We start from the raw sequence: 12,940 nt of genomic DNA, 5'->3' as shown, positions 1-12,940 counted from the left end.
CCCACCTCTTCTCCTGCCCATGCTCACTCTCACATGTGTGTCTCTGCAGGTTTCTCTCCCTGGAGCGTGACATCTCCAGCCAGTGTCTCGCGCGGTCCCGTTTCATCGCTGGCATGGCAACCTGCCATTCTCTGACGACCATCGAGGGGAAGATCTCTGGGGACCCGCTGGACTGTAAGATGTTTGGGGCGACTGGCTGGGTGAGTGCTCTACCCCTGCCAACCCCATCCTGAAATCATCCAGAACTCTGCCGTCCCCATCCCAACTCTCACCCTGTCCTCCACCCCTGTGGTAGCAGATCTACATCGACTCCTCGGCTGACAGATCCTCCAATTTAAAATTCCCATCCTTGTTTCCAAATGCTTCCATAGCTTCCCACCCTTCCTATATCTGTTACGCCCACAACCCTCCGAGATGGGTGACCCAGTGGTTAGCACTGCTTCCTCACGACACCAGGGTCCCAGGTTCGATTCCCGCCTTGGGTCACTGTCTGTGCGGAGTCTGCACATCCTCCCCGTGTGTGCGTGGGTTTCCTCCGGGTGCTCCGGTTTCCTCCCACAGTCCAAAGATGTGCAGGTTAGGGTGGATTGGCCGTGATAAATTGCCCCTTAGTGTCCAAAAGGTTAGGTCGGGTTACTAGGGGCATTGGCCTAGGTAGGGTGCTCTTTCAGGGGGTTTGTGCAGACTCGATGGGCTGAACGGCCTCCTCCTGCACCGTAGGGATTACATGGATCGCTGCGCTCCTCTAGTTTTGACCTATTGAGAATCCTGATTTCCATCACCTCATCATTGGCTGTTATGCTGGGATTCCCACCCTAAACCTCTTGCCCTGCTTTCATCCTTTAAGACGCTCCTTAAAACCTCTTTGACCAAGGTTTTGATAATCTGTCCCTAACCGCCCCTTGCGTGGTTCGCCGTCCAATTGTTTTTTTTCTGATCGTGCTCTTTTGCAACATTTGGGGATATTTTCATACGGCGCTGTATTGTTGAAGCGAGATCGAATACCCCGAGGGTTTCCCCATCCTCACTGCGCCCACAGGGCCGATGCGTTCCTTCCTCCTCGCCCTCTGCTAATTTTGGTCACCTTTCCCCTCTGTAGGTCCTGGAGGAGCCCACCGCTGAGGAGACAGCCCTACACGACCAGATCATGCCCACCGTCGTGCATCCGCCACGGCAGACTACCTCTGCAACACCCAGCTGTGGAGATGCCGACATGGTAGGTGGGGAGGAGATCGGTGGGTGGGGGGGGGGGGGGGGGAGGATGCTGGTCGCAGAAAATCGGGCGCTTGTTGTGCAGGAACCCAGAATGCATTGCCAGGAACACAAAATAACGCAGCCCCCTTCTCCTGCCTGGTCAGCCAGCTCCACCTCCAAGACCCTACTGACCTCTGCTGGAGTGGACTAACCGGAATAGAACAAAGAACAAAGAAAATTACAGCACAGGAACAGGCCCTTCGGCCCTCCCAGCCTGCACCGATCCAGATCCTTTATCTAAACCTGTCTCCTATTTTCCAAGGTCTACTTCCCTCTGTTCCCGCCCGTTCATATACCTGTCTAGATGCATCTTAAATGATGCTATCGTGCCCGCCTCTACCACCTCCACTGGTAAAGCGTTCCAGGCACCCACCACCCTCTGCGTAAAAAAGCTTTCCACACACATCTCCCTTAAACTTTCCCCCTCTCACCTTGAAATCGTGACCCCTTGTAACTGACACCCTCACTCTTGGGAAAAGCTTGTTGCTATCCACCCTGTCCATACCTCTCATCATTTTGTAGACTTCAATCAGGTTCCCCCATAACCTCCGTCTTTCCAACGAAAACAATCCTAATCTACTCAACCTTTCTTCATAGCTAGCACCCTCCATACCAGGCAACATCCTGGTGAACCTCCTCTGCACCCTCTCTAAAGCATCTACATCCTTCTGGTAATGTGGCGACCAGAACTGCACGCAGTATTCCAAATGTGGCCGAACCAAAGTCCTATACAACTGTAACATGACCTGCCGACTCTTGTACTCAATACCCCGTCCGATGAAGGCAAGCATGCTGTATGCCTTCTTGACCACTCTATCAACCCGCGTTGCCACCTTCAGGGTACAATGGACCTGAACTCCCAGATCTCTCTGTACATCAATTTTCCCCAGGACCCTTCCATTGACCATATAGTCCGCTCTTGAGTTAGATCTTCCAAAATGCATCACCTCGCATTTGCCTGGATTGAACTCCATCTGCCATTTCTCTGCCCAACTCTCCAATCTTATCTATATTTTGTTGTATTCTCTGACGGTCCTCCTCGCTATCTGCAACTCCACCAATCTTAGTATGATGTAGGTTGAGACACCAAAGAGCTAAGTCGATTCATCGGCGTTATTAACTCAAGAGAAAGTAGAAGCAACTTGTACATCTATAGACTCGCCTGGAGGATAACCATCGGGGTCTTCTCGCTACTCGCCGATCCAGGCGCCGTCTTCGAGATGGCGGGAAGGAAAGATTCAGAAGGATGATACAGGGGATGAGAGGCTATTCCTGTCGGGAAGAGCTATACAGGCTGCTGCGTTTTTCCCTTTGGAAAAGGGAAGACCAGAGAATCGCAGAATGTGAGCACGGGAACGGCTGCGTTTTGTCCAACTCCGGCCTCTGCTCATCTTTCAACCGTTGCTTTTAATCCTTGTGCTGCGTCCTTACCATGTGCCGAGATTTGTTGGGTCAGCCCGTCAGCGTTCTTTTGAGTCGAGACAAATATGTTTGAGCCCTCGTTGGTTCGTGGCAGCAGGAGGGAGTTGGGGCAGGGCCTCGCCTTTGGTGGCACAGCCGAGCTTTGCCGCCCTGACCATACTGGGCACACCGATGGATGATGGCGGTAGCGATGTTCCCAGCCGAGTTTGAGAACTGGCTGCCACGACGTGGGGAGTCTGGTTGACCGCCTGGGCTCGGTCATGTTGGATCGCTGTCCGTGTGGAGTTTGCACATTCTCCCCGTGTCTGGGTGGGTTTCGCCCCCACAACCTAAAAATGTGCAGGGTAGGTGGATTGGCCACGCTAAATTGCCCCTTAATTAGAAAAAAAAGAATTGGGTACTCTAAATATTTATATATATATTTGAGGTGTGATGTCCTGCACCGTTGGGTTATCCTGAATTATTAAGGTGGGTCCACATCCGGAGAGGCGAAGGTCGGGGAAATGCTGTTTCCAATAATTATTCCTCCAGGGAGTTGGATGGGGCCTACTCGGAGGTTGGTTGGCTGGTCCGCGTCCGGTGGTGATATCTCAGGATATAGTTTGTGGATCCAAGGGGTTCTGCCAGTTCCTGTACTACTTCTCCACTTTCCCTCTGGCTTTGAGAGCTTTAGGTGGACGTTGCTTCTTTGTATTGGTGCCTGGGAGGGCTGGCTGTGGTGCTGCTGGATGGGTGAGCCTCGGTAGCATGGACACTCCGTTACTGACCTGTGCTTGCCTTCGGTTGGCCTGATCCTTATTTTAAGCGGTCCTGGTTGGGGGGAGGGGTCTCCCAGTGGGGGAGAGGTGGGTTGGCCCTTGGTATGACAACTGCTCAGTCCAAGATCGTAAGAAACTGCAAGAGTGTGGTGAACGCAGCCCAACGCATCACACAAGCTTGCCACCCCCCCATTGATTCTGTCTACACCTCCCGCTACGTCAGGAAGGCAGACAGCATTGTCAGAGACCCCTCCCACCCAGGCTTTACCCTCTTCCAGACCCTTCCATCAGGCAGAAGGTACAGAAATCTGAAGACCCGCACGTCCAGACATCGGAACAGCTTCTTCCCCACAGCTACCAGACTCAACGACTCCCCCCTCGGACTGATCTGTTCCCTGTAAGAACACTATTCACGACGCCCTATGCTGATCTCGTTTGGCCCCTTGTTCCGCACTGTAACCAATCCCTGCTGTCGATGTACCATTGTCAATGTTCTCTTGTCGATTATTCTTTTTGTCTACTATGTACGTACTGTGTACGTTCGCTCAGCCGCAGAAAAGTACTTTTCACTGAACTTCGGTACATGTGACAAATCAATTAATTAATCCCTCCCACGGCGTCCCCAGTCTGGGGGTCGCTCTGACGGCCCTCCCGTCCTGGAGAGGGCCTTCGATTGGGATCAGTGTACACTCCTTTTGGTTCTGGGCCTGGCGACATCCCGATGTCCTCTTGAGGGCGTTACTGGCGCTCGTGGTCCGCTGATCTGTTCTTTCCTCGCCTGGGACATGGGATGATGGAGGTTCGGTTTCCTGCTCTTGGCTCTTGTTCTTGCCCACTTTTTCCTTCTCCTCTGGGTGACCCGAAGCGGAGTGCCGAGCATTGGTTGTGCCCGATCCTCCCCTTGTCTTGGCCATTTTGCCATCTCGACGGTGTGGGGTGGCTGCCTGTTCCCGTCTGGATCTAGAACATAGAACATAGAACAGTACAGCACAGAATAGGCCCTTCGGCCCTCAATGTTGTGCCGAGCCATGATCACCCTACTGAAACCCACGTATCCACCCTATACCCGTAACCCAACAACCCCCCCCCTTAACCTTACTTTTATTAGGACACTACGGGCAATTTAGCCTGGCCAATCCACCTAACCCGCACATCTTTGGACTGTGGGAGGAAACCGGAGCACCCGGAGGAAACCCACGCACACGGGGAGGACGTGCAGACTCCACACAGACAGTGACCCAGCCGGGAATCGAACCTGGGACCCTGGAGCTGTGAAGCATTTATGCTAACCACCATGCTACTCTGCTGCCCCTGGAGAAGGGTTTAACCTGTCAGAGTTGGTCGATTCCCCTTAACGCTGGGGTCCTTGGGAGTACCGTTTGCTTCGGTCATTTTGTTGTGTTGCTGTGGGTGAGATGTCGGATCTACGATGCTGCCTGTATCCTGGTTGGGTGGCGACGGGTCACTTAGCCATGGAAGGAACCATGTTGGGGATATTGTCCCTGAATCACCAGGCCCTGACTCTCATTATCGGAAGGATGTGATTGCGCTGGAGGGGGTGCAGAGGAGATTTACCAGGATGTTGCCTGGGATGGAACATTTCAGTTATGAAGAGAGGTTGGATGGGCTTGGGTTGTTTTCTCTGGAGCAGAGACTGAGGGGGCGACCTGATCGAGGTGGACAAGATTATGAGGGACACGGACAGGGTGGATAGGGAGCAACTGTTCCCCTTAGTTGAAGGGTTAGTTACGAGGGGGACACGAGTTCAAGGTGAGGGGCGGGAGGTTTGGGGGGGGGTTGTGAGGAAGAACGTTTTCACCCAGAGGGTGGTGAGGGTCTGGAACGCACTGCCTGGGAGGGGGGTAGAGGCGGGTTGCCTCACATCCTTTAGAAAGTACCTGGGTGGGCACTTGGCCTGTCACAACATTCAAGGCAATGGGCCAAGTGCTGGCCAGTGGGACTAGGTCGACAGGTCAGGTGTTGGTGCAGACTCGAAGGGCCTCTTCCGCAATGTATTATTCTCTGACTGGTTCCCAATGAGGTCATGACTATTTGAGCTGTGCCTCTTGTACACCGACAGCTGTCTTTCTGCTTTTGTTTGAAAATCCTAATAAATAGACTTTTTTTTAAAAACCGGTACAGGGGTAAAGGTGGGTTCGCTTGACTCCACGATTACGAGACCCCCCGCCTCGTCTCCGGGTTATTTTTCCTGCTTGCTTGTTTGGAATGCGATGGGGTTGGGAAGTGGGAAGGGCAGGCGATGTGCAAGGCACCATGAACAGCACCCGGAGAGATCGATGCAAAGGTGACGTTAGTGAGCGAGGGGCGCACAATTCTCTCCATTGTTTCTGTGTGTACTTGATTGTCCTTTTGTTAATGTTAACCCGTGAGAAACTCCACGGGAGATTGGGGGGGGGGTGATGATTTGTTTCTCCCATCGTACTGATATTCTTTATTTTTTCCCTCTTCCTCTGCAGGAGCTCCAGGAGCTGATGGTGAGTACCACGCTGTCTTGCGCGTCTCTGCCTCTGACCGTTCACGCCACAGGCGCCTCCCTGTGCATCGCCCACACCCCCCCCCCCCCCCCCCCCCCCACCCATGTACGCAGGACTTCTCCCATGATTCGTGCCAACCACCCACTTTCCAGCAACCGTACCTGCTCTTCTACCATGTGAGGCATCTCCCTGCGGGATGCGGGAGGTCGACGATGCAGGAGGTCGGTGTCGTGTCACTGACTGTCCAAAACGCTCTGGTGTCCGATCTTGCAACAAATCTCTTTTATAATAACAACTCGCACGGGGTGTTAATTGAGAAAACATTTTTTTAATATAAATTTAGAGTACCCAATTCATTTTTCCAATTAAGGGGCAATTTAGCGAGGCCAATCCACCGACCCTGCACATCTTTGGGTTGTGGGGGTGAAACCCACGCAGACACGGGGAGAATGTGCAAACTCCACACGGACAGTGACCCAGAGCCGAGATCGAACCTGGGACCTCGGCGCCGTGAGGCAGCAGTGCTAACCACTGCGCCGCCGTGCTGCCCCTTCTGGAAAAACATTTGACGAAGGAGACACGAGGGCAGGTGATCAAAACAGGCAGATTTTAATTGGCATCTGGAAGGAGGAGGGAGAGAGTGGAAAGGTTTCTCGGGAGAGAATTCCGGAGTTTAGGACACAGAGTGAAGGCACAGCCACTAGTTTCTCTTTTCACGGAAGGTGTTGCAGAGCTAGGGAGGGGTGTAGGGGCTGGAGGAGGTAACGGCGATGAGGAGGGTTGGAGCGTCCAAGGAGGTTACACGGACAGGGAGGGTTTTAGGGGCTGGAGGAGGGTACAGAGATAATGAGGGTTGTAGGGACTGGAGGAGGTTACAGAGATAGGGAGGGTTGTTGGGACTGGAGGAGGTTACAGAGATAGGGAGGGTTGTAGGGACTGGAGGAGGTTACAGAGATAAGGAGGGTTGTAGGGACTGAAGGAGGTTACAGAGATAGGGAGATGATGTAGGGGCTGGAGGAGGTTCCAGAGATAGGGAGGTGATGTAGGGGCTGGAGGAGGTTCCAGAGATAGGGAGGTGTAGGGACTGGAGGAGGTTACAGAGATAGGGAGGTGATGTAGGGATTGGAGGAGGGTACAGAGATAGGGAGGTGATGTAGGGGCTGGAGGAGGTTACAGAGATAGGGAGGGGTGTATGGGGCTGGAGGAGGTTACAGAGATAGGGAGGGTTGTAGGGACTGGAGGAGGTTACAGAGATAGGGAGGGTTGTAGGGACTGGAGGAGGTTACAGAGATAGGGAGGGGGTGTAGGGACTGGAGGAGGTTACAGAGATAGGGAGATGATGTAGGGACTGGAGGTGATGTAGGGACTGGAGGAGGTTACAGAGATAGGGAGGGGGTGTAGGGACTGGAGGAGGTTACAGAGATAGGGAGATGATGTAGGGACTGGAGGTGATGTAGGGACTGGAGGAGGTTACAGAGATAGGGAGGTGATGTAGGGGCTGGAGGAGGTTCCAGAGATAGGGAGGTGATGTAGGGTCTGGAGGAGGTTACAGAGATAGGGAGGGTTGTAGGGACTGGAGGAGGTTACAGAGATAGGGAGGGGTGTAGGGTCTGGAGGAGGTTACAGAGATAGGGAGGGTTGTAGGGACTGGAGGAGGTTACAGAGATAGGGAGGGGGTGTAGGGGCTGGAGGAGGTTACAGAGATAGGGAGGTGATGTAGGGGCTGGAGGTGATGTAGGGACTGGAGGAGGGTACAGAGATAGGGAGGTGATGTAGGGGCTGGAGGTGATGTAGGGACTGGAGGAGGTTACAGAGATAGGGAGGTGATGTAGGGGCTGGAGGAGGTTCCAGATATGGAAACGGTCACAGCCTGGCTGGAATACACATGGATTTAGTGAAACCTCCCAAGTATAAGGAGGTAGTTGAAGTTGGATGGAGGAGATGAGATTGTGAAGATGAGGCGACGGGTAGAAAGCAGGGAGAGGGGAGTTGTCGGACACAGGCCCGCACTGACTGTAGCTGTGCCGCCAATAACGGGGGGGGGGGGGGGGGGGGGGGGGGGCGCTAGTTGACCAGAGTTGCCTCGGGCACACTGTGCTTCAAACGAGCTGTTGCTATGACACCTTGTGCTTACTTAGCCGGGGCTGGTGTGAGAATATCCCGAGAAGGGGAGCTGGGAGCTCTCCCCAAGCCTCCTGGGCTAACATTCCTGCCTTGACCACAGAGGAAAAGTGCATGCTCAGTGGCCATTGCGTGTGGTTGGCCTGTGGTGGGAATCTTGCTCTTCATAAAATGGCTGCCTAGTTAGCCCCGATGCAGCAAGGGGGTTTTCACTTCATGGCTGTTTTGGAGTGAAGTGCCTTGTTGTGATACATTGCCGTTTGGTTTCTGCCTCCGCACCTCTTGACCACCTTTAATTTCTGTTTCTCCGCAGAATTCCTACGAGATTGGCATCATCAGCCAGTTCCCCTTCTCCTCTGCCCTCCAACGCATGAGTGTGGTAACCCGGACCCTTGGCGAGAGGCGGCTGACTGCCTACATGAAGGGGGCGCCAGAGATGGTGGCCAGCCTGTGTAAAAAGGAGACTGGTGGGTCTGGCTCTCCCCTTTAAACCGACCCGCGAACTGGCTGGTTCGCGAGGGTAGAAGGGTGTGTGTGTATATGTGTGTGTGTGTATATGTGTGTGTGTGTATATGTGTGTGTGTGTATATGTGTGTGTGTGTGTATATGTGTGTGTGTGTGTATATGTGTGTGTGTGTATATGTGTGTGTATATGTGCGTGTGTGTGTATATGTGCGTGTGTGTGTATATGTGCGTGTGTGTGTATATGTGCGTGTGTGTGTATATGTGCGTGTGTGTGTATATGTGCGTGTGTGTGTGTGCGTATGTGCACGTGTTTGTGCACGTGCATGTATGTGCACATGTACAGGGCATGGTTGAGGTGAACATTAGAGGTGTCTTTAACAAAAGCACAGAAACATAGAAAATAGGAGCAGGAGGAGGCCATTCGGCCCTTCTAGCCTGCTCCGCGTTTCATTATGCTCATGGCTGATCATCCAACTCAATGGCCGGATCTCTCCCCCCCCCCCCCCCAGGTGTCCTTTGATCCCCTGCGCCTCAAATACTTCTCCTAAACATGCAACGTTCTGGCCTCATCTACTTCCTGTGGTAATGAATTCCACAGGCCGCCCACTCTCTGGGTGAAGATATTTCTCCCCACCTCTGTCCTAAATGGTCTACCCCGTGACCTCAGACTGTGACCCCTGATTCTGGACACCGCCGCCCCACCATTGTGAACATCCTTCCTGCATCTACCCTGTCCAGTCCGGTTAGAATCCTTTGGTTTTTGACTGAGGGTTTCAACTAGGAGATGGGTGTCGATGTTCCAGAGTTGGAAGTGGATGATTTGGCGATAGAGGAGCTGTTGAGGCCAGGGCGATGAGACAGCTCTCCTGGTCTGCTTACCAGCTGCCGGAGTGAGTTTAAACTCCTCCAGACTGTTCCTTGCCGGCTGCTCTCCGAATCCCGGACTGGAGCTGACGGCAAGAAGGTTCCAGAAAGGGCAAGAATTGATCGAACCGGCTGTGACTGACCCGTCGCTTTCTTTCTTTTTTTTTCGATTCAGTCCCGGAGAATTTCTCTGAGGTTTTGGAGAAGTACACGCACCAGGGACTGAGGGTGATCGCGCTGGCTCACCGAAAGCTGGAGGCAAAGCTTACCTGGCACAGGGTGCAGAGCGTCAACAGGTAAGGGACAACAGCAACCTCGGTGTCTACAGTGTGGCGTTCCCTGTGTCTTAAAGAGGTTTGTTTCAAACACGAGCTTTCGGAGCACTGCTCCAAATTCACCTGAGGAAGGAGCAGTGCTCCGGAAGCTAGTGTTTGAAACAAACCTGTTGGACTTCAACCTGGTGTTGTAAGACTTCTTACTGTGCTCACCCCAGTCCAACGCCGGCATCTCCACACTGTGTCTTAAAGGGAGAGAGAGAGGTTTTAGGGAATGAATTCCAGAGCTTGGGGGCCTCGGGCAACTGAAGGGGAACACGGCGCAGTGGGTTAGCACTGCTGCCTCACGGCGGCAGGGTCCCAGGTTCGATTCCCGGCTGGGTCACTGTCTGTGTGGAGTCTGCACGTCCTCCCCGTGTGTGCGTGGGTTTCCTCCGGGTGCTCCGGTTTCCTCCCACAGTCCAAAGATGTGCAGGTTAGGTAGATAGGCCATGATCGAAGCATGGGAGATTGGGGGGGGGGGGGGGGATTGGGCCCAGGTGGGGTGCTCTTTCGAGGGTTTGGTGCGGATCCAATTGGCCGAATGGCCTCTTTCTCCACTGCGGAACGATGAAAGCCGCGAGGGTTGCGCAAGAGACGAGAATGGGAGGAGAGCAGAGATCTCGGAGGGTTTCAGAGAGCGGGTGTGAGGCCACGGGAGGGGTTTGAAAACCGGGAGAAGGTTTTTGAATTTGAGGTGTTGCCGCACTGCTGACCTGTCAGTCAGCGAGTGGCGGATGAAGGAAAGCCAATTGCCACCCAGCTCAGCTGCAATCCCTTTTTCAAAGTTCATTCTCGGGATGTGGGGGTCGGCTTTTATTGCCCATCCCTAATTGCCCCCTTGAGAAGGTGGTGGGGGAGCCGCCTTCTTGAGCCCGCTGCAGTCCCTGACGTGTAGGTACACCCACAGTGCTGTTAGGGAGGGAGTTCCAGGATTTCGCTCCAGCGACAGTGAAGGAACGGCCGATATATTTCCCAGTCGGGGTGGGGAGTGACTGGGAGGGGAACCTCCAGGTGGGTGGGGTTCCCAGGTATCTGCTGCTCTTGTCCCTCTAGATGGTAGAGGTTGTGGGTTTGGAAGGTGCTGCCTAAGGAGCCTTGGTGAGTTGCTGCCCTGCTTCTTGTTGACGGTACACACGGCTGCCACTGTGCGTCGGTGGTGGAGGGCGTGAATGTTTGTGGTGGATGGGATGCCGATCAAGCGGGGCTGTTCTGTCCTGGACGGTGTTGAGCTTCTCGAGTGTTGTTAGAGCTGCATCTGTTCCAGAACCGTATGCATGGTGGAGCAGGCATGAGCGTCGAGATATTCAAGCAAGCGCCGCACCCAGCTCAGTGTTTCCCCACAGTAAAACAGCGACTAGGCCCCAAAACAAAAGTAATCGGATGTGAAGACCATTGCAGACGCCCAGTAATCGTGAAAAGTAAAGGTTTTTATTCCTCTCCAGCCAGGAGCAAGCACCCTGATTTAGTCCCGACTCCTAATTTCCCCCTGGACTCTAACCTAGCCAGGGTATTTGCAGGGAGCTCCAGCACCCCAATTGTGGACCCAGTCTCTCGACCACCACGTTAGCTCGTGCCACAAGGCGCGTTTACCGCCAAGCTGTCGCTCTTCATCCCTGCTGCTTTAGACCCTTCCCCTCGCGCCCCACCAGGCGTTCCGAGCACTGTCGCCCCGGATTCCGCCTCGGCCAATGTGCTTAATCAAACAATGCCATTCCCCCCCCCCCCCCCGCAGGGCTGTGATCGAGGGCAACATGGAGTTCCTGGGACTGATCATGATGCAGAACAAGCTGAAACCGCGTTCGATCCCCATCCTCAGTGAGCTCCGGCGAGCCTGTATCCGCTTGGTGATGGTGACAGGTAAGTGGCTGGACGCTGTAGCGAAGCCTGCGGAGGAGGCCGTGGCCACGCGGGAGCGGACGGTGGGGGGAGGGGGGGGGGGGGGGGGGAGAGGGGTCTCTGTTGTAAAATAGGAAACCCGTCGACCAATTGAGCCAGGGCAAACATCAAGGAGAGAAACGAGTGGCCGACCGGTTCTGTTGTGCGGTGGACAGTTATTGGGAAGAATTCCTCGTCTTCCTCTTTGAAGATACTTTTTACGTCCAACAGGGAAAACCCTCCGCTACACATCTCCGAAAGGCAGTGTGGCACTCCCTCAGTACGGGCGCTGGGAGAGTCGGCCTGAATCGTGAGGCTTAAACCATTGATCTTGGGGTAGAATGGCGGCACGGTGGTTAACACTGCTGCCTCACAGCGCCAGGGATCTGGGTTTGATTCTGACCTTGGATCGGTGTGAAGTTTGCACGTTCTCCCCCGTGTCCACGTGAGCCTCCTCCAGGTGCTCCGGTTTCCTCCCACAGTCCAAAGATGTGCAGGTTAGGGTGGATTGGCAGTGATTGGCGCAGAGTTACAGGGTTAGGGCCCAGGGAGTGGGCCTAGGTGGGGTGCTCCTTCGGAGGGTCGGCGCAGACCCAATGGGCCGAATGGCCTCCTTCTGCGCTGTAGGAATTCGGTGGAAAGAGACTGCGCATGTTGCGATGTTGAGGCACAGACTGGAGGGTAAACCTGTAAGTAGTCGAAATTGCTCTTCCTCTGGGTGAAAGATGTGCGGGGGTGAAAGGTTAGGGATGCAGTTGACCGTTTTGTTAACTGAACTCCAGTTGTTTGGGGGGGTTAGGGGGTTGCGACGGGGACAAGTGGGGGGAACGGCATACCCGACGATGGGAGAAGGGTAGGACGGGGGGGTGGAGAGACTCCAAGCGGCGCATTTAAACCCAACATTTCCCCCCCCCCTTCCTTCCCATTGACAGGGGACAACATGCTGACGGCAGTCTCCGTGGCCCGCGAGTGCGGCATGATCCCCCCGCACGGGAAGGTGATCGTCACAGAAGCGTCGCCGCCCAAGGGTGGCCAGTCCGCCACCATCCACTGGCAGTACGCCGAGGATCCGAACGGCTGGAGGAAGCCCGTGGCAAACGACACCAAGGTAACGAAATCGAGGGCGCGCTCCGTCTCCACGCGACTCCAGTCCTTTGAAGTGGGTCACTCTCGAGCTTGATTTATTTTAATGGGCATTTGTTAGCCATCCCTAATAACCCTTGAACTGAGTGTCTGGCTGGGGCATTTTAAAGAGTCGACAACATTGCTGTGTGGGTCTGGAGTCACATGTAGGCCAGACCAGGTAAGGACGGCAGATTTCCCTCCCTAAAGGACACGAGTGAACCTGATGGGTTTTTACAACAATCGA

The 12,940-nt window shown here is 54.2% G+C and overlaps 1 protein-coding gene across 1 annotated transcript in view; it reads left to right on the top strand.

Annotated features, from left to right (window-relative positions):
• Window positions 1–35: 35 nt before the first annotated feature.
• Window positions 36–12,940, top strand: part of LOC119958395 (probable cation-transporting ATPase 13A3) — a 35,891-nt gene continuing 22,986 nt past the window's right edge. Inside the window, exons 1-7 of the mRNA XM_038786899.1 lie at window positions 36–200; window positions 1,100–1,216; window positions 5,912–5,929; window positions 8,364–8,517; window positions 9,555–9,675; window positions 11,429–11,553; window positions 12,504–12,679. Of these exons, the coding sequence (XP_038642827.1) occupies window positions 114–200; window positions 1,100–1,216; window positions 5,912–5,929; window positions 8,364–8,517; window positions 9,555–9,675; window positions 11,429–11,553; window positions 12,504–12,679 (798 nt within the window). The 5' untranslated portion in view covers window positions 36–113. The remainder of the gene's footprint in view (window positions 201–1,099; window positions 1,217–5,911; window positions 5,930–8,363; window positions 8,518–9,554; window positions 9,676–11,428; window positions 11,554–12,503; window positions 12,680–12,940) is intronic.

The sequence above is a fragment of the Scyliorhinus canicula genome, chromosome 29 (genome assembly GCF_902713615.1).
Source record: "Scyliorhinus canicula chromosome 29, sScyCan1.1, whole genome shotgun sequence".
In the NCBI taxonomy this organism is placed as follows: Eukaryota; Metazoa; Chordata; class Chondrichthyes; order Carcharhiniformes; family Scyliorhinidae; genus Scyliorhinus; species Scyliorhinus canicula.
This window is presented reverse-complemented; position numbering and strand designations above follow the sequence as displayed.